The sequence below is a fragment of the Ammospiza caudacuta genome, chromosome 12 (assembly GCF_027887145.1).
Source record: "Ammospiza caudacuta isolate bAmmCau1 chromosome 12, bAmmCau1.pri, whole genome shotgun sequence".
Lineage (NCBI taxonomy): Eukaryota > Metazoa > Chordata > Aves > Passeriformes > Passerellidae > Ammospiza > Ammospiza caudacuta.
In genome coordinates this window covers 6,145,788-6,166,506 of record NC_080604.1, presented here as the reverse complement: position 1 = coordinate 6,166,506, position 20,719 = coordinate 6,145,788, and the positions used below count along the sequence as shown (strand labels likewise).

Here is a 20,719-nt window from a genome sequence, read left to right as displayed (position 1 = left end):
ACAGCAATACTCAAATTCTACTCAGCCCTTTTGTGTCCAGTTCACTGAGGATTTATTACCTGTCAATTCTGAGCAGCTCCCACCATGGCACTGCAGGGTCTGCTCTCCCTAGTGCAGCCAAGTGCACGCAGAGACCCAGAGCAGCGTTCCCAAAGCACTTAGGTTTTCATCTTGTGCTCCATACACAACACTTGAAATCATTTCTCTTGTGTGCCCTCATGGGAATCATTTCCAACAGAAATCTGCACATTGGGATGTGAGTAAATAAAGGCTGGCATTCAGAAGGGATGATTGTCTCTACCTGAGCCCTCTCGTGTGCAGTCAGCTGAGAGTTGCTGGTGCCATAGGAGAAAGCTGCAATAAGTGCCCTGTAAATGTGGCTTTCAAGTAATACACAACATGCAAACACATCACAGTCAGCAAAACAGGAAGCACTAATGAGGAAAATTACCAGTGGAGACATCAGGAAGTTATTTGAAGAGGGAAGTGGCACTTGGATGTCACATGGAATTACATATTAATTATCTGTACTGTGAAGATGATACTTGTTAGCATCACAGATTTTAAAACTGAAGCTCCAGTGACTTGGATATCCCTTCATTCCTTTTCCTTTCAAATATCTACAAACCATTTTCTCTTTAGGAAGTTACCTGTATGTTGTTTTTCTTCACTTCTTTATCTCATCTTGTATCTGCAGAATACTCAGGTAGCACAGCTGAATTTCTTGGTGTGGAAACTGAAACAAAGAGAGAGCCTGAGTTAGGATGCCAGGAATGGTATCAAGGTACATGCAGAAGAGTTAATATATAGAGAAATCAGATCTGGTTGCATGTTGTTAATTTAATTGACATCAGGAAAGGAGCATGAAAAGGTTACATCACTCAGGTCACCTGGAGGGAAAACAGCTGGTGAGATTTCTGCTTCTGTCCAAAGAGAGATTAGAGAGTTAGGCAGGCTTTAGTCACCGCATCCCATCTGGAAGTAAGACTGCTCACACTCTCTGTGGGGAAAAAAGCCATTTATTCCTGGCTAGATGCTTTAGAAGTGAACACAGATCAGCTGAGGATTGAAAATCTATGTATAGTATCTCTGTAAAGAATGTGCTGCAACCATAAACATGCAGTGGTCTTTGAGTTTGCAAATACAAACACTTAACTGACTATAGTTGATCTCAGTTCAGTAGATCAGTTTGTGTCATGGATTTTGACAACCCACAGCAAAAATCCTGTTAATTTCAGATCACAAATACCTCACTAATATTCAGAGTAGTCAAGAAACTGATCTTTCGGTTCCTTTCCTGTTGTGTCTATTGCTTTGATCTAAATAAATCTCAGGCCTCCCATTCTCCCAAACTACAAATACTATTGGAATATCCAAATTGATTCTGGTACAGTGTTTTATTTAGCAAGTTTTTATTGAAGCTTTTGTAATTAAATGAAGCTAAAGAGCTGTAGTAAGGAGAAGACACTACAATATGGGCTTAAAGGGAAACACTGTCAACTGCCTAATAAATGATACGAAACAGCAGAGATTCACTTTATGTGAAGGTACATGTAACCAGGAAACCTGTTTCCATATAAAGTGCTAATATTTTACATAATTGCTGTTAATGACTGTTTCCAAGAATTTACAATATTGCTATTAACATTCTTAAAACTTAAGGTGATAGTCTAACTCACACATCAATTTTGTTTCCACTGCAGCAGGGTCCCATGTAAAACAACTGGCAAATTAGCCCAGTAATGCATAATAAAACTTAATGCAGTAAAGGTTCACCTGAGACCTTGGTGCTCTAAATCCTTTACCATAAGCATGGTAAGAAACAGCCACTCCCCTAAAAGGCTTCCAGTGTGTGCAGGTAAAATGTGATGGAAGAGGAGATTTCAGTGTAAAATGAGCTCTCCAAAAAGCCACTTGAGGTAACAGGAGAGTCCTTCTCTCAGTGTGGGTGTGCCCTAAGTGGGTCTGTGTCCCTCCTGACCTCTGGGATGATGAGTATGGTGTGCTAGGAGAAATCCATTGTGTGGGACTGGGATCTGTCGAGAAGAGTGTGGCTTTCTGAATATGGATATTGATTCACTGCAGTAATGCAGGTCACTTCTGAGGATGTTTCGTGCATTGGAGTGTTCCCACTGCCTGACAGTTTGTGCTTTCAGTGGGAAGGAGCAGCCTGGGGAGGGGAGCACTTTGCTGGAGAGCCAAGCCCTAACTCTGTACTCCAGGGAGTTCTAGTGCAGGAAGCAAAGGAGCTGTTGGGGGTGGGCTGAAGCGGTGTCTAGCACAAAGAAAAATTGTTAGTTTTATTATCTTTCTCCAGATAAGTTCCCAGTCTCATAAATGAACTGTCAGAACAAGCAGTATGTGTGTGTAATTTCCACGGAACATATGCCTCTGTTCCCGTCTTTTAGAAGGAATTGATCTGCTATTTAATGGAAATGGTTTCACCACATTGCATTTTCCCATCTAATCTCTGCCATTTCATACCAAATGAGTTCCCAGAGCTGAGTTTCCATATTGCTCTCAGCTGAGCTGGCAGCAGCATTGTGTTTGCTGTGAGTGTGATTTGCTTTGGCCCCGCAGAGCTGGGAGTTCGGCATCCCGCTGTGCCGAGAGCTGGCCATCCAGTACGAGAGCCTCTATGACTACCAGAGCCTCAGCTGGATCCGGGTGAGTGGCAGCACCTTCCCTCCTTGCACACTCCTCCCTCATTCCCCAGAGCATCCTGAATGTGAATACAGCCACATTCCTTAAAGAGCTCCGTGCATGCACTGACACTCCTTCTGTTGATTCATATTGATGACTTTGTAGGTGCACTGAAATAATTCCAGAGTCTGGTAGCAGTAAAATCCTGTGAGTATGTGAAGGCAGCACACACACAGAGGAGCTGGGCTTGCTATTGCAATGGCATATTTGCATCTAACTTTTTGTTAAAATATCCTATTTTTTAATACATATTTCATTATAATTCTAAAAGAATCAAGGACAGCTTGTGCCTCAGTGAGGTAAGATGAATGAGAGAATGAAGAAGAGAAATGTTTATGGCATTCATACCAGTTTACAGGGATCTGGTCCTCTGGTACAACCAAACACGTGATGAAATCAGGGCACATTTGCAGCATCATGCTTTAATCAGAAAAAGCTGAAGTTCCTGTTGTTATTTAAAAACTTTCTGGATGTGAAAATAGTTCATCTCCTCCTGTCCCCTGGGGTAGCATATACATATCCAAATTTGAGATTTATGCTGCATGGATACACGCAGTGGTTTAAATTCTCTTTCTAAAAAGTCCAGTTTATTTTTATCTGAAGACACCTGTCTAACAAGGTCTGATAAACTGCACTTCTGAAGAACCTGTTTTCTCCAAAGTGGCCCCAAAGAGAGCACATGACCAGCTTGGCTGTGCACTCTCTGTGCCATTCACATCACCACCACATTCCTTGATGCTTCCTGCACTGACTTTGGGACCTTCTCCTTCCTAGAAAGTTTGTGGGAATGACCACAAACCAGGATGCAATATTGCAAGTTAGGGTTCCTTGCAGTGGAAGTAATGGTGTCAAACTGGTTCTTCTCCTTCAAGAGCCACCTTTTGCTACAGTGAAATTCCTGTGAGGCTTTCAACTGAGTTCAGTTTACCAAAAGGTCTGGAAATCCCACTCTTCATCTTTGTTGGCACAATTCCACAAAACTGCTTATTGGAACTAGAAAAACCTCCTTTTCCTCTTTGCAACCACCTTTTTCTTCCATGTTAAACCTTCTGGTGCACAGAGCTGTAGATTTAATTTTGTTTTATCCTTTTTCATGCCCCTCAACTCAATTAAGGCAAACCCAATTAGATGTAATTTTCCAGGCAGTGGTATGGATTTTGATCTGTAGGAGAGAATAGGACACTGTGAGCCAGGCAACATGGATCTTAATCTCAGCTTTGCCATTAATTCTGCAATGCAAAGAAAATTACACGCAAGACCTGTTTAATTTAAAATAAGATAAACCAGGAAAAATTAATATGTCATCTTCCAAAATGTAAAATGAGTATGGTGATATTCTAGTCTGTTCCACCATGTAGACCACTTTAATGAATAATTTTTAAGAGAATTTTGGTCTTTTCATAAAAAATCACAGGGTAAAAGAGTAATGTGATATTTTTATGAGTGTTGAGATGTTAATGTTTTAAGTGCAGCATTAAGGGTCTGATAGCAGCTATCTCTTTCCTCCACAGAAAATGGAAGCTACCTATTATGATAATATCATGGAACAGCAGCGCTTAGAACCCGAGTTTTTCAGAGTTGGTTTTTATGGTCGAAAATTCCCATTTTTCCTGCGGGTAAGCCAAACTTATACGTGATGTGACAAAGTGACCAGGCTCACAGAAGCTGTTAAGGCTTTTTTTGTTTTGGAGATATGATGTCTACTATTCAGCATATTTTTTTATGCCTGCACAAATAAAAACAGTTTTCTGGCTGAACTGAAGGACACGGTCCACTGGGAATGTTCTTGGGAACAGAGATCAGAAATTTGACTCATGCCACTGTGAATTTTTGATGATCTGCAGATGCAGCACAAATTGCCTCTATATTAAGCAAAATGCTGTATTGCAGCAATGTTGGGTCATTACAACTAATTTTCATCATCTCAAATTATCACACTTTAAAAAAAGTGTCACTTGACAGAATTCTAATCCCAGCCTGATGACTCTTATGCTATGTACAAGTGAAAATTTCCTCTTCAACAAAAGCCAAACAGCTTCTTTGGACACGTCCTCACTTGGAGCTCATTGTCTGCTAGTGTACCAATCCATTTAAAAAGGGAAATTTTCTTCTTTTCCTAATGAGGAATCAAACTTTAAATGAGTATTTGTTTATACAATGTCTTGTTGCTAGTTTAGAGCAAGGAAGGAATATAATCTGACAAGTGCTCCAAGAGCTGCCTGCAAATTGATGGCAGATGCCATCGAATGTGACAGGACAAGGTAACTGGAAGCTTTCAAGGACTGAAGGTGCTCTTATACTCCCCTCTGATTATGAAGTTGTTTGTTTTTGTTTTTAACAAGGATTTCAACACTGGGGTTTAATTATAGTCTTTCAATAGAAACACAGGCAGGGGTAATAAAGGCAAGTTGAAATTAGTCAAGGAGAAGAAATACCAGTGCATAAAGGGTGGTGGTTTCATGTTCTTTAAAGGTGAACAGTGCCAGAATCAGAGAATCACAGAATCATTTAGGTTGGAAAAGACCTCTGAGAGCATCGATCCAACCTTTGACCAATCACCACCTTGTCAACCAGACCATGGCACCAAGTGCTATGTCCAGTTGTTTCTTGAACGCCTCCAGGGATGGTGACTTCATCAGCCCCTCCCAACGCCTGACAACCCTTTGCACAAAGAAGTTCTTCCTGATGTCCAGCCTGAATGTCCCCTGATGCAGCTTGGGGCAGTTTCTTCTCCTCCTATCCCTTGTTCCCTGGGAGCAGAGCCTGATCCCCACCTGGCTACCACTTCCTGTCAGGGAGTTGTAGAGGGTGAGAAGGATCCCCCTGAGCCTCCTTTTCTGCAGTCTGAGCCTCTCCGCCCCAGCTGCTCCTCACAGAATTTAGAGTGCAGCAGCCTGTGTAGAAGATCCTGCAGAGGAATTCAAAGAAAAGATGGGTGCTGCAGTGTGAACCCAGAGCTGCCCCATGAAGATCTCCAGAGAAAAGTGACAATTCCTGGGTTTTATATCTAACAACAGATATATCAGCGAGTGAGTGACAACACAGTCATCCTGGCACACAAACATTCCTAACATCTGAAGTACTGTCAGGGACTGGAGCTTATCTTTTTATCTTGTGGATACTTCCTTTTACCTGGGATCCTGCATGGCCAAGGTATTTGGCATTGCCTGAGCTCCCTGTGCTCAGCCCTGACTCTTTGCAAAGTGCTGTAACAACGTGGATCCTTGGCTGGAGAAATTACCAGCGAGCACAAGCATACATAATTATAATCCTTGTTAATTCTGCAATTATATTTGGTAGCAGTACTTCTGATAGCAGATTACTAATGTAGCAATCTCATTAAAAGTCATCCTCCTCCTTTCTCTCCCTAATGATCCATACAGCACACACATTGTGGAGCACAGACTAAGCCCATTAGCAGTCACATCAGCATGGATCACACTGTAAAGAGATTGGAAGCAGCTATTCTAGAGAAGAAAAAGATTTACATGGATTTAAAATCTTCAAATGGGTATGGGAGTGATTTAAAGTGATCAAATAACTTCAAGCCCTTTTCTCATGTATTTTTCTGTATATATTGCTGTATAGCTTAAGACAGAAAATAAACACTTCTTTCTGTATCTTTGATTTTTTTTGTCTGGAAAAGTCATTGTTCGTGTTTCTATGAATTCTGCACTTATTTCTAGCTTTTCTACATAAGTAAATTTAAATTAAAACTGTCCATATCTACCAGAAGTTCAAGTAAGGCTTGACAAGCCATGTTTTGAGACCTTGTGCTGGCATCTGTCTGAAGTCTTATTAAATTTAGCTTTGAGGTGTTTTCAGGGCATTATTTTTAGAATCACAATAACTTTATTTATAGGCTTACAGTTTTCTAGATTGCTGCAATCAAAACCTAAAACAGAGAAAGCAGTAAGTGTCAGGAAGAGATTCACCTTCAAACATGGGCTCACTCCAAATTTAATAATAGCTGCAAAGTTTGAGCATTACAGACTGAACTGTCAAGATTCATCATGTGATTCTTCTCCCAGTCCATTGGTTGCTGTGACTGATGCATACAAAGTGACACATGTCACAGCCAGAACAGGAGATCTTTTCCACAAAGTTGAAATGCAAAGCCAAAGATAACTGAACTCCTTGGCTGTGTTTTATGATCTGGTTTTGCTACTTTCCCTTCGATTTTGCTACCAAGATCAAGAACTGCTTGGCCACATCCTTTTTCCAGAGCAATTAAAAACACATTCTTGAATATACTGCAACCTCTAAATGCAAGAAATAAAAGGCAGTTCTTGTTTATTAAATTTTTAATTGTTTTATGAAGGTGAAAAGCCTCCCTGTTCTTCTAGTTTTTATGACAGTTTAAACTACCGAAATGAGAGAATTTGCCTGCTTTGATTGGTCTTGCACTAGGAGATGTTAATACTGATGAAAATTGTTTTGTGAGGGTTAAGACACTGGAATACAATCTTCCTGACACTGAGGAATTTAGAAATCCTGTATTGTGCTGTTTGGAGTTAAGAGATAGCTCAAAAAGCATCCAAGAACTCTGCACAAGTGGTTTAATGCCTCAAGAGTCATCTAAATGCAGCTTTCCATTATTAGCAGAAATGAAATTTTGTTCATCAAGAGGAAAGTGCTTTTAGAGCTGAAGGGGAATTTGTTAAGTGGCCATTGAGAATTGTTGGTAAAGCTTTTCTGTATTACTGTACTATTGACAGGGGAGTTCCTGAGCATGTATTGTTCATCACCATCAGGGCTGGGTTGTATGGCTGTGATAATACAGCAGTGATTAAACAGTGATTTTTGTGAATAGTTTGTTGCAACTTCTTTCCAAGGAGAACTGATAAAATGATAAACACATATCTGCCTCTGTTCTGTCAGAACCTCAGGACTTTTATCCATCTGGTATAAAGAGTATTTGACAGCAGCTTTCCCAGCACAGAACAGTCAAGCTGGTGACTTAAGTCTTAGTTGATACGTTTCAATATAGCCCAATTAAAAATAGTGCCTTTTCTGAAAAGCAGGTAAGGGACCACAAGACTGAATGCTGGGTGTGGCTGAATCAGAAGCAGTGTGCTGTTCAGAGATCAGTGGAATAGTCTCCTCATTCATCACTTCTTCATGAAATACATTATAAAGAAAAAGGAAGGGATAAAATACATCTACTCTTACATTAGCATAATGCCACTGTCATTTATCTTTGGTTTTGAAGTAACATTTAAAGTGAGACAGAAGTCACTAAAATTTAACTTACTTCTAAGGACACTAATTTATGCTTGTTCTTCTTGCAGAACAAAGAATACGTGTGTCGGGGCCACGACTATGAGCGGCTGGAAGCCTTCCAGCAGAGGATGCTGAGCGAGTTCCCCCAGGCCATCGCGATGCAGCACCCAAACCACCCCGACGACTCCATATTGCAGTGTGATGCCCAGTGTATCCTTCTGTGAAAGGGCAAACTCCCCCTGAGCTGGGGCACAGCACAGAGGGAGAGCTGCATATGGACAAAACCAGACCCTGTCTGCAGCAGACAGTAACTGGTTTGTTATGGGATGTAGTGTTGGAGAAAGCAGTGAATTTTTATTTGGGGAGTAGCACAGGTCATGCTCCATGTAGAAGGGAAAGGGCTGTGCTTGGTCATATCCATGTTCCAATGATTTACCGACAGCACTGACATCACACACAGTGTGTGTCCTTAGGAGTATTCCTGATACCTTCTCTGGGCCAATATTTTGTTGGGAATAGATACTAGTTCTAAAGCGCTATTTTCCATTCTGCTTATTTTTCTTACGTCAGTATTTTACTTTTTTGCAATTTCCCTTTCTTTAAAACTGTTGAACTTTTTTATACCCAAAGCTTTGAGTCTCATTCTTCTCACTGGTCACCTGTACAATGCTCAGTGCATTTAAGGACTGAACCACATCACATTTAAGGGGACTGCAGGGACTTTGGAGAGTTTAGTCATGGAACCTGCACTATTTGGCTTCTGAGAGAATAGTGTGGATACTGTGCAGGATTTAAACCGTAATGTCACTGTCAGCAAATGGAGCCTCCTGTGTGGGTTGCTGTTTCCAATTTGTCTTTGCTAACACATGGATAAAGCTTTCTTTGACTGCACAATTTCCAGATTTGCAGATCTATGCAGTGACTCCCATCCCAGACAATATAGACGTGCTGCAAATGGACCGTGTCCCCGATCGCATCAAGAGCTTTTACCGCGTCAACAACATCCGCAAGTTCCGCTACGACAGACCCTTCCACAAGGGCCCCAAGGACAAGGAGAACGAGTTTAAGGTACAAGTAGCAAATAAGCTGTGCTTAAGTGTTCATCTCTTTAAGGTGAATACCATCTTCTTATTTTATGCTGTTAGAGTCTTTTAGGTAATCCTGATTTGATAGCCAAAGATACTACAGTAACTCAAATAATAGGTAAAGTCCATGGTCTGATTGAATATTGTTGAGTTCTGACCTGCTTAAAGCATTGTCCAGTTTAAAGGTGAGTTTAGTGCCCAGAGACACTTTGTTTGGCTGGATTTTTTTTATTATTGACACATAGGTCTACAATGTCTTTTTGGGTCCCATGACACAACTGGTGATTGGACAAGTTTTAAAAATTAATAGAAATGCTGAATGTGTTGTTTCAAGCATACTGAATTCCTGGTTTGTTGATTAAGTGACTTTCAGGAAGACCTTCTACAGAAGTAATGCTTGAGAGGTTAATGCATTCTTTTCTGAGCCTTGCCCCCTTTGCACTTGTAGTAAGAGTACAGAGGATGTGGTTGTGATTCACTGTTCCTCACAGCCTCAATTACTCCTTGCAGAGCTTGTGGATTGAACGCACCACTCTGACCCTGACTCACAGTTTGCCTGGGATCTCTCGCTGGTTTGAAGTGGAGAGAAGAGAACTGGTAACATTCATAATTCCTGTAATTGAGGGTCAAAATGATGAGTTACTGAGGACGTGGCATAGGCAGCTTAAAACTTGTTGGGCTGAAATCTTGCAGTTTAAAATGGTGTTTACCAAGAATTAAATGCATCCTTTTTCTACCACTTCATCTAAATAATGGCTGAATGTAACCAGGGGAATTGTATTAGCTAATAATATAATGGAGACAGTGCCAAAAGGATGGAATAATTGCATTACTGCCATGTCTTCAGTATATAGAAAGACATCTATTATTGCTACTGAGTGACCTGAAATCCAGCACTGTGCCAACAGTGGAGTTTGTTAATGTAGCTAATTTTCTACAAAGCAGTAAAAGCGAAGGGAGCTCACTGAACAATCCTGGAGCAGCATTTTATTACAAAGAAGATAATAAATCTCACTGAAGTGTCCACAGAATTAAAGTATATTTTATTGCCTTTGAGGTTGAAGTAAGTCCTTTGGAAAATGCCATTCAAGTGGTTGAGAACAAAAACCAGGAGCTGAGGACACTGATAAGCCAGTACCAGCATAAACAAATGCATGGCAACATTAATCTTCTCAGCATGTGTCTGAACGGAGTGATTGATGCCGCCGTTAACGGGGGAATTGCGCGGTACCAGGAGGTGAGCCAGGCTCTGCTTCTCATTGAGCATCACCCTTCCTCAGTTGTATTTGCATTTCTGTTTCAATTACAGTATGGCTTAATAAGATAACGAATTCTCATGTGCATTATCTAAAGATGAGGTTATACCCCCTACTTGGTTATTCTGCATCGGTGCTTGCATAGCCACATGCAAGGAGGCTCCAGGGATGGAGCTGGGATCTCACATGGAAATAGGTACAGGTAACAGCAGGGCTTCTCAAAGATGACACTTGGCTTATCTGGAAATCCTCACTTGGCAGGTAAAACAGTGAAGCAGCTTTTTTAATACTGCTTGCATTATAAATTCATTTTGTGATAGAGGCTGTGGGACTGGTGGTAACTGATTAGGTCTGGAATCAGGAAAAACCACTAATTCATGCTATTGAGCGATTATCTTTGCTGATGGGCTAATTTCAGACTCACTGTAGAACTAAAATGATGTTAAATACAATATGTTATCCAGCATCATCCCTGGCAAGCTGTTACTTAAACTGAGCATTGCAAAAGGTAAGTTTAGGGTAAAATACTGAAAAATTGCAGCAGTGGTTCAGGGGTTTGGGATGTGTCTTCGCAATGGAGCCATGGAGAGAAGGCTCTTCAGGCTTTACATTAGTCGCCAATTTACTCAATTCCTTTAGCTTTAGGCAGTTATGTGAAGGAAACTATAAAATTCAAATAACTGGAAGATACAAGGCTTAGTGGTATTGCTCATCACTGTCACAGGGGGAAACTTGGTCAGAGTCATGATTCAACAGAATCGTTTCAGCTGCCAAGCCCATTTTCTCTGCATCCCAGAGTGCTAAAAACCAATAAAATTAAGCTCTGCTGTTATCCTTAATATATTTTTTGTTTTCCTAAGATTTTTGGACCTTTTCCTTTCATCCTTTGACTCCAAGTTACGATGAAACACCTTCCCATAAGCAAAAGGTACTTTTTTTTTCCTCTTCCTGCAGGCCTTTTTTGATAAGGATTATATCACAAAGCACCCCGGAGACGCAGAGAAGATCACCCAGCTCAAGGAACTCATGCAGGAACAGGTACTATTTTTCAGGTGCAGAAGAACATTGTTACATTGTCTGGATTCATCAGCAGTCCGTCTAAACATCATATCCAACTGATTCATTGAGAAGCAAAAGATTTTTGGTACAGGAGATCTAAATACATTCAAACAAAAAACAAGAGGGAAGTGGGCAAGGTGATTATGATAAGTCACTCACATTATGGGATGTGAGGAAGCTCAGCTTAAAGTACATTAATTTTGTTTTCTACATTTATTATCCAACAGACATCTTGCTGCATTTCAAGCCTGCCATTCATTTTTGGCATTTTGAACTATGTCTTCCTAGCAAATTTCAAAGATAATCAGAGGCAGGACAGGTCAGGCTTGAGATTAAAGTGGCAGAGTCACATATGAAAACTTAATGCCTATTTATATTATCTGCAGTTTTATTTTTCCATAGTGTCTCCTTGAAACATCTTGGTAGATAAAGCTGCGGGATGCTTTGATGGGAATGAAATCAGATAATCACCTCCCTCTTAACTGAAAGTTTGGAAAGATATGCCCAATTAAACAATGTGCCCAAATCTGAATAGAGCCACTAGGCTTGTTCTTCAACAAATCACTGAATTGCATTTCAGATTCCCCATCTGTAAAATAATGCTTATCTCCCATCAATCCTCAGGAGATGTTTGAAGATTAATTAGTTATTGTTTGTACAGACTTTGGATCATGTAGGGAATTATGTACATCTTAAGCCTCCTATCATTGCTATTTTCTTTCATCTGAGACCTTATATAATCTCATTCAATCATTAATATTATATGTTTGACCTTTGAAAAAGTGACCTTTAGAAGTAACTAATGAGGAACAGGAGGGGTGACTGTGTGTGCCACACTGCTGCTGTTCGTCTCAATTATCAGAAACTCCTTTTAGAAATCTCTGCTGGCAGCTCAGACCCTGTCCGTGGCACTGGGAGGAGTTTTTGTTGCAGGGCATTATCTGTGTGAGGGCTTAATGCTGTTCACTCTGCAGAGAGAATCTAGCTGGTTTTTTGGTGGTTTTTTTTGCTGTTATCTCCTAAGAAAAGCAATACAACATGACACAAATGTACTTGTCTCACACTTAAATACTTGTTGGAGTAGTATGAACTTGCCAGGACTCCAAGGCTTGCTTAATTAGCAGCAGTCTTATAATGGACAGTGGCATGTTCCTTGCACATTGCCAGAACTGCAGGGCAGACTTCTGTTCTCTCTCTTAGACACAATTTATTTGGGTTTCTGATTGCATTTTCTTTTTCCAGGTCCATGTCCTAGGAGTGGGTCTGGCAGTCCATGAGAAATTTGTACACCCCGAAATGCGTCCCCTGCATAAGAAACTGATAGATCAGTTCCAGATGATGCGATCCAGTCTGTACCATGTAAGCCAACAGTCACTTTTCCAGTTTTGAATAATATGATTAAACATCTGTCAGTTGTAGTAAGGTTCACAAAAGAACTGGGCTGATACAGCATTGATTGAATTTACTGGACTGCCAAATTACCAATGGAATTCTTGATTTTTGTGCAAGAAGGCAGTTTTAGAAAATATGTTAACCTGGCCTTTCAGCAAGAATTGTTAATATTTGTATGTTCTTTGTCATATCACGGAGCAATTGTAAAGCCTAATTTTCAGCTGCTATTTCACATAACAGAAAAATATGTAAGGCAGAGGAAGATTACCAGGAGGTGCTGAATGTTCTCTTCAAAAGTCCCATAACTGGAAGTAGTATGAATGAAGAAAACTTGCATTTCTCCATGAGTGACTTAGCTGGAGTGTGTTTGCTCTGCAGGAGCTGCCTGGTTTGGATAAGCTGAGCCCGGCCTGTTCTGGCTCCAGCACCCCCCGCAGCAACGTGCTGGTGTCACACGGCCCCATGAGCCCAGAGAGCATCAAGCTGGTGCACAGACACAGGTAAGCCCTTCCCTCTTCCCAAACACCCAGGGGCTCTGCACGCTGTTCCACCAAGGCTCCAGGATCCAAGGAGTGTTAGCAGTACTGCAGGAGGGGCAGCAGGAGTTCAGGCAGCAGTGCCTTTTGTCTTCACTCAGTGCTAATTATTGAAGTTGGACAGTTGGAATAAGAAGTTGAGAAATCCAACTTGCAGCAAATGCTGAACACCTCCAGGTGTGACTCCATCACTTTACTTACTGTAGAGGCAGAAACACAAATCTGCCACTCAGTTCTCCAGACTCAATCTGACTTTGAAGGTCCCAACCTGTCCTACTTCTGTTGCACCAACAGCAAATAACTGGGTCCTTATCTACCATAAAATTGTATGGCTCATTTTAGAACTCAACTCAATATGTACCCATTTTGAAGGATCAAAATTGTTAACATCATTATTTTTATAATTCTGACTAAATCAGAAGCCAAATACAAGAAAGGCTGTCATGGTGTTTTGATCAGTACATCAAAAAATGACCCTGTGGTGCTTTTTCAAACTGAACGTCCACATATTAAATCTAAGATAATGACAGAGCATAAAAATTGGCATTACAAGGACAAAATAGACTTTTTATATCCAGCCAACATTGCTTATTTGAAAATGCTAATTGCTCTTCTGTGTTTATTTTTGTTATTGGGTCACTATATTTTAGCTGGTTTTAAAGGCATAAAAAGCTGTGGAAAGTTGGTCTATGAATCCAGGATGGTGACATTCTTTATGCTAGTGCTGAGTAGCTTATAGTGCTCCCATGGCTTAGCAGTTGATAAACAGTATCTGGGTGATAACTTTTTTTCCTCAAAATACCTCACTTCAAAAAAGCATTTTTAGGACAATCTAGGGAAATGCTGTAGTGTACAGTGTATTTGTGTGTGTGGTTCAGAGTGACAAAGAAAAGTTCATTCCCTGAGGGAGATCAGGGTACAGCCTGCACACCAGCTGGGCTGTACTAATTTACTGTCAGCTTCAAAATTGCCTTCAACTGTAATGCTGAGGCCCAATGCATGCAATAAGGAAAACTGGATTTTGACCTGTGTGTCTTGTGCTTGGGTTCCTTTGGAATGGTTTTTTAAGCTGCTCCCACTCATCTTAGCATTAAAAATGTGAGTGGTTTCAGTATGTTCTAACAAAACAAATATGCACCCAAGGTCATAAGGTGACATTATGCTGGGTTGGGGTTCTGAAATTCAACATCCTACATACTATTCTGTTTTGTCTGTAATCTTCTTGTCACCTCTTTCATATTTACCCACATCTATGGATTTGTTTGAGCTTATTTGGCCTTTTCAAAAGTGTTTGACATCTAGAGGTGACCTAAAGCAGCAGGTAACTGCAGGTACTTACTAGTTTGGAAAAAATTCAGGCTTCCCAAAGAGGTTTAAAAAATAATTATTCCCTTGCACTATTTTTTTGCAGCCCACTGAACATGCTTGGTTCAGTCCGACACTCCTCATCCTCTCTGTCGTCACACACCTCCAGTGAAACAGGAAACCTGGTTATCCTGACAGACAGCTCTGTGGGGGAGACTGCTGAGGATATGTACCACATGCAGGTATCCAGCACAGCCAGGAGCAATGGCTGGGAACAGCATAGAACACGTTCCTGAGGGTTTTGCTTAGGAGCAGTACACTTTACCTGTGCACGTGCTTGGATCTATTTTTTTTTCAAAGAACTGGATAGGGAGAATCTAAAATCGTTGAAGAAATATGACAGTAACTCACTAGATTAACTTCAGGAAGAAATCTCCTATGTTTGTACAGTGACTGCAGTCCAAGGTCACCCTGCTGCTTTCAGAAAGAGATTTTTGTCCCATTTTGTTTACCTGCCCTGTTGAACATGAGCAGTTAGTGCTGCTCTTGGTTTGGGGAGGTGGAACAAGTCCCATAGTCATGAGTGCAGGTTAGCAGTGGCCTGCACTGAAGCTGGGCAGAGGCTGCCCTGGCCCATCTGAGACAGGTAAATCCCTAAGGCACTGATGTGCTCAGGTCTCTCTTGATGGTTTCTCTGCCTCCTGCACTTGTTTATCCTAAGCCCAGGTACCAAGGCTCAGTCACCAATGTCTCTGTTTTATCCTCATCCCAGGCTAGTCCTTCCACCTCCAGCCTGAGCTCCACTCACTCGGCCCCATCGCAGATGATTAACTCTGCCCCTTCCAGTGCTCGAGGTAAGCATGGACAGGCCCTGCTGGGGGGCACCTGCAGCTGTTCCCTAAAGCTGGCAACCTTGCTCACTCACAGGTGAAACACCACCTACATTGACATGTAACACTGTTTCTCTTTTGGACACATAAATATCTCTTCAATACTTTTTCTTTACAAATGGTTTAATTCCCCATTTAAGCTTTTTTCATCCATATATCAAATGTATTTCTAATACAAGCTGGTTTCAGTCGGTTGAATTTCATAATGATTTCCATTGTTCCACCACAAAATTGTGGCAGGCAATCTGGAGGAAAACAAGAATAGTCCTCAGTATAGTACTTAAAAGAGAGATCATGAAGACAAAGGCAAAGAAATAATTTTACAAGCTTAAAGATATTATGACAAAAAAGGACTTGAGGCAATTTAGCAGAAACATGTGTATACTGAAGTTGATGTATAGGATGAATGTTGAAAGATAGGAATTTTAAATAATGGAGATAAAGAAGGACTTCCCTGCTGGGAAATTCTTGAAGAAAGGAAAAATATAAAAGCAGACTCTGGGGGTACTCATATTGCCTTTGTGTTACAGTAGCTGGTCTTGATATTGCTAATTATTTTCCTCCCCAGCTGAAGCAAAACCACTCCGTGTGATCTCCTGACTTTCACAACTTCTCTTCAAGGTTTTTGGTTTTTTCCTCTCATTTTGGATTCTCAGTTGCAGGTTCTACACCTCTTTTCACAGGCATCTGAAGAAGGTGTCCAGGATATAGTCAGAGATAAAGGCTGATATTTAAATCTTACCCCTTTTCCCATACAGGGGAATTCTGTGTCTCCTAATGGAGAGGGAATATGGAGAAGAGCCCTTTCTCTCAAGCAGTCTTGGGGCTTTTTTGCTCCATCTGCCAGTAAAATCCTAAGTGACTGGCTGTTGTTATGACACAGATGCAGCAAGGTGACTTAATTGAGGGATCAGATCAGAGGGAGTAGAAAGGTGAGAAGTGAACATCTTGAAATAAAGGCAGATAGCTGCACTAATTACCAAGGGCTGGAAGGAAGATCATGACAAACAGTCACCTGGTGAAACTGGAATAACAGGAGAGGGAAGATGGAACTGAGGAGAGGGCTATCATGTCAGGAAGAGGTCCCTAAGTGGATGTGCCTCAGCTGGCATGTGAATCTTTGGGGGGATCTGAAGGCCTTGGTGCTGTACTGTTTCACGCTGTTTTCCACTTTGGAAGTCCAGTGACAGGCTCACAGTGACAGGCTGTGACAGTCTTCCTGAGCCTGATGACTGCAAAGCATCACCAGCTTCCCTCTTTACGGTATTATTCACTGTTGCTTAGAAACCAACGTGATGAATGCTCCAAAGGCTCTGGGCTGCTGGGTGAGCCAACAGCACCTCCCAGGGATGGGACCCAGACAGATTTCCAGTGGGAAACAGTAAGAGAAGTAATGAGTCTGGAAAGTATTTATATAGCCTGTGATACAATGTTTCTTCTCTGCTGTTCTGTTCACTTCTAAATCAGGTGAGCACAGCATTCAGACATTACCCACTCATGGGATTTCACTTCTAGTAAGGTTTCAGATGCAATCTGTGTTTCCCAGTGTGCCAGTCACTGTCCTGGTTATTACAACACTGCTGTTGGAAATGGAGCTCTTCCTAATGAGAAAAAGCCTTTACACTTAAATTCCACTATGGTAATGCAGCTGTGTTCTTCTCCTTGGTGATTCTTCCTTTTGTTTTGTTTTTTAACTGGGTGAATTTGATGGTTGTGAAAATGAGACCAGTATTACTGGCTGGAGCAAGGTACTTCACAGACATGACATGCAGCTCTGCCAATGCACCTCTATCCTTTTTTTTTTTCCTTTTTTTTGGTATTTATTTATATTCTTTTTAATTTAGCGCTGGTGAAAGGTGCTGGATTGACACCCCTGGAGGCTGAAGCCCTCTATTTCCCCACAGAGCAGATACAGCATGGGCGGCAGCTGTGCAAGTTCCCCCACGCTGCCCCCCCCCATGTGCCTCATCTCTGTCCTGGAGGGACCACCTCTAGAGGTGAGAGGATAGCTCAGTCTCCATGACCCATCCAACCCCTGGCCTTTCTGCTGAGACTGCCACCAAAGCTACGAGAGTCACGATGCTGCAGCTGAACACTGCTCAGATGGGAAGTGGACAAAGGCCAACAATTCATCATAATGGCCACCTAAATTTATCAGCTTAACATCTTTGCCACCTGTGGCTTTAACCTGAGCATGGTTGGGTAGGATTTATAGGGTTTAGCCTGATTTTTAAATGCTTCTCTCATTTATTCAAATGATAATGCAGGTACTTAGACCACCTTCTCTGTTTTACTGCAGAGTCCTTTCCTGAGGAGATGGGTATCTTTAAAACAAATTAGTTCCATCAGTGACCAAAGGAAGCCATGATCTTTTGTATTAAGAATCCAGGAATTCAAATTGTTCTCCACTTCCAAAAAATTACCCTTTTAAGGATTTTTAAAATAGCAACACAGGTGATTCTTTGGCTTGTCCAAAGAAAGTAACTAAGCTATTAATCTATAAAGAATTTTTAAAGGATAATCATCAGGAAAGTTGATCAATTATTTGATTTTATCACAGTTACAGAAGTCTTAGAACTGAACTCAGAATACTGCAAGAATTTTCTAATTCTGTGCTAATAACAGACAGTAGTAGTTACTCATTATTACCAGTATGTATCTCTCAGTTTTCACCTGGCTTGACCCTTGAGTAGTTTCTTCCCTGTCAGGGGCCCTGTCAGGGAAGCACCACTGTTGTTGTGTAAAAGGTCAATCAGAAATTCACTTTGGTTTGACTTCATTTGAGGGGGCTCATGAGGCGCTGCTGAACTTTACTGCAGTTAAAAGATTACACAAGCCAGGGATCAGAAAGCAAGAAACTACCTCAAAAAGGCCTGGAAAGAGCTAGGAGTGAGTTAGGGTTTATCAGTAATTTAATTTAAAATATAATTAGTCCTCCTCCAATGCACTCCAAAGGCAATTCCCACATGACACTTGACTGGCCTCTAAAGGCATCCTTACTGCTTCCTCAACAATGTCCCTTGTTAACATGTAGAAATTGAGTCCTGCTGTCTTACTCAGCACTTTGCTAGAATATATGTACTTATATAAAACTTCCTTTTTAAATCAAAAAAATTAGGATTTGGTGCAGGAGCAAACTTTTTATAACTATAATAAAAACGATGAATCAGAAGAGATTCAATGACTTTGGAGTTTACATTAATGTTCAGTTTATTCCTTAAAATTACTACTTGTCACAAGTGGATTAATATAATTTCAAAAGCAAAACTATCTCTGGCTTTAGCACAGGTTTTCCTTTCTCATTAGAAAGTACCTACAGTGCTGCACACATCAAGTGCACCAAGCTACATGCTGAAAGGACTAATCCCTGGCACATGCTGCAGCATTTTATTATGGCCACTGTCTGCTCTGGAAGCTTTAGAAGCTTTTTTGACTTTGCTGTTTAAGTTTTGCCAGCCAGAAGCTGCGGTTATCGTGCTATCTGTCCAAAGCAGCAATACTTAAATTTTGTTTGCAGACTGGACACTTGGCATAATCTGTTACCATTTTTATAGCTATAGTTAATGACAAATGTGGGGTACCAGTTTTGTAAACTACACTCTGCCAGCACATGTGGGATTTTTTAGGTCCTGCAGTTCAGTGTCTTTTGACACTGTAATCCCATATAAACTGAGAGCAGGTAGAGGTGGTTTGGTCTTTGATATAAAAGAGCAAGGATAACAAGATAAATAAAAAGGAGAAAGTCTGCAGTGTAGGTTGTGCTGTGCTGTAGTTCTGGGCACACCTAAAAGTTCAGCATCTTAACATTTGTCCTGTGACCTGTGAGGAAAAGACTCAGCACAAAGCGTTAACACTGTGTTCTCCAAGCTAATGTTGTACATAAAGCAAAGAATGTTGTCTAATTATGTTTCTGTTCTATGTCTGGGGAGAAAATGAGTTCGGGACTAGAATGCAGATACTCTGCTACTGTTCATGTCAGAGTGGGGGTGTAGATTAATCTGGCATCTGCCCCCCCCATGGAAATCTTGCAATTGTAGGACTTTATCCTGCATTCTGCTGGACACATTGTTCCTTCCACTGTGTGCTGAATATTAGTCTCCAAAACTGCATGTTTGCTTTTGCTGGGGTAAAAGCTGCATCAGCCAGCACCAATGCCTTTGCTTATATGTTGGAGTGCTGTCCAGGTAATGTGTGTGGTTGTGGAAGTTTGCCAGAGGGGGCATGTATTCCCCAAAAGCCAGCATGGCTCTGTAATGCGCTGTGTGCTGCCATCTGTTCAGTGCGTGTTTGTGACGCAATCAAACAATCAGTGCAAATTACAGCTCACTTCAGCAGCTTCACAACATCAATCCTGCCTAACACTGTGCATCCCAAGGGTGGCGTGTATCAGTAGTGTCAGACTTTAGCAAGTCACTAATGAGAATCATTCTTCTGGCAAACCCACTGTCAGCTGTTGCACATCAGAAGGTGTATTGTTATGTGGCACTCATCTTGAAGGACATGAGTCCCAAGTAATTCCACCTGCCAGGAGGCTGTTACATTAAATACCCCACTATCTTAAATGACAACTATACAGATAACTAATAGACAAATCAAACTTATTATTCCTACTACCAAACTCTAAGCATTGGTAAATGTCTGGTGTCACCAAAGGGCTCACTACAGCAACACAGTAGTAATCAGCATTACAGCAGCATTGTAAGCAAAGTGCCTCTTGCATTTATAGCATATGCTGTTTATTATTGGGGTTGGTTTGCTTTAACAAGAGGAAGCTGACCAAGATAACACACGTTAAATGGCAAGACTTACCTCTATCCAGAACCAAGGAATAAAGTATTTTCCCACAGATTTATGCTTTAACTGAATGATGTATCTCAAGCTTTTATCCCTTTCTCCCACATTCAGTCTTGAACAATTTTATGGCATTTCTGTAACTCTACAATACTTTATGGGGCAAAGGAGCATTAGGCCCAGCTGATTCCACACAGATGCCCACTTTTTTTTAAGTTTGAAAGGAAGCACTTTGCAACAAACAACTAGGCACACACACACCTTACACACCCTACGTGGTATGTCCTTAATTGTATATAAAAAGTCAGTTCTTACTCCATCCTCGTGCTATGCCACCAACAGCCAGCTGCTTAGTGGGCTGGGCACCGTGTTTCCTTGAGTCCTGTGAGCTCGTGTGTCCGAGCCAAGTGCACAGGAGGACTGAGATCCCTGGGCATGCAGAGACATGGCTGTTGTTTGTCCTGTGTACGTGATTTTTC

General features: G+C 41.2%; 1 protein-coding gene across 1 annotated transcript in view; it reads left to right on the top strand.

The window, feature by feature from the left end:
- Positions 1-20,719, top strand: part of DOCK3 (dedicator of cytokinesis 3) — a 185,266-nt gene that overhangs the window by 154,630 nt on the left and 9,917 nt on the right. Inside the window, exons 39-50 of the mRNA XM_058812859.1 lie at positions 2,581-2,667; positions 4,215-4,319; positions 7,995-8,136; positions 8,828-8,994; positions 9,522-9,608; positions 10,069-10,248; positions 11,222-11,305; positions 12,569-12,685; positions 13,097-13,218; positions 14,666-14,801; positions 15,332-15,413; positions 17,294-17,446. Of these exons, the coding sequence (XP_058668842.1) occupies positions 2,581-2,667; positions 4,215-4,319; positions 7,995-8,136; positions 8,828-8,994; positions 9,522-9,608; positions 10,069-10,248; positions 11,222-11,305; positions 12,569-12,685; positions 13,097-13,218; positions 14,666-14,801; positions 15,332-15,413; positions 17,294-17,446 (1,462 nt within the window). The remainder of the gene's footprint in view (positions 1-2,580; positions 2,668-4,214; positions 4,320-7,994; positions 8,137-8,827; positions 8,995-9,521; positions 9,609-10,068; positions 10,249-11,221; positions 11,306-12,568; positions 12,686-13,096; positions 13,219-14,665; positions 14,802-15,331; positions 15,414-17,293; positions 17,447-20,719) is intronic.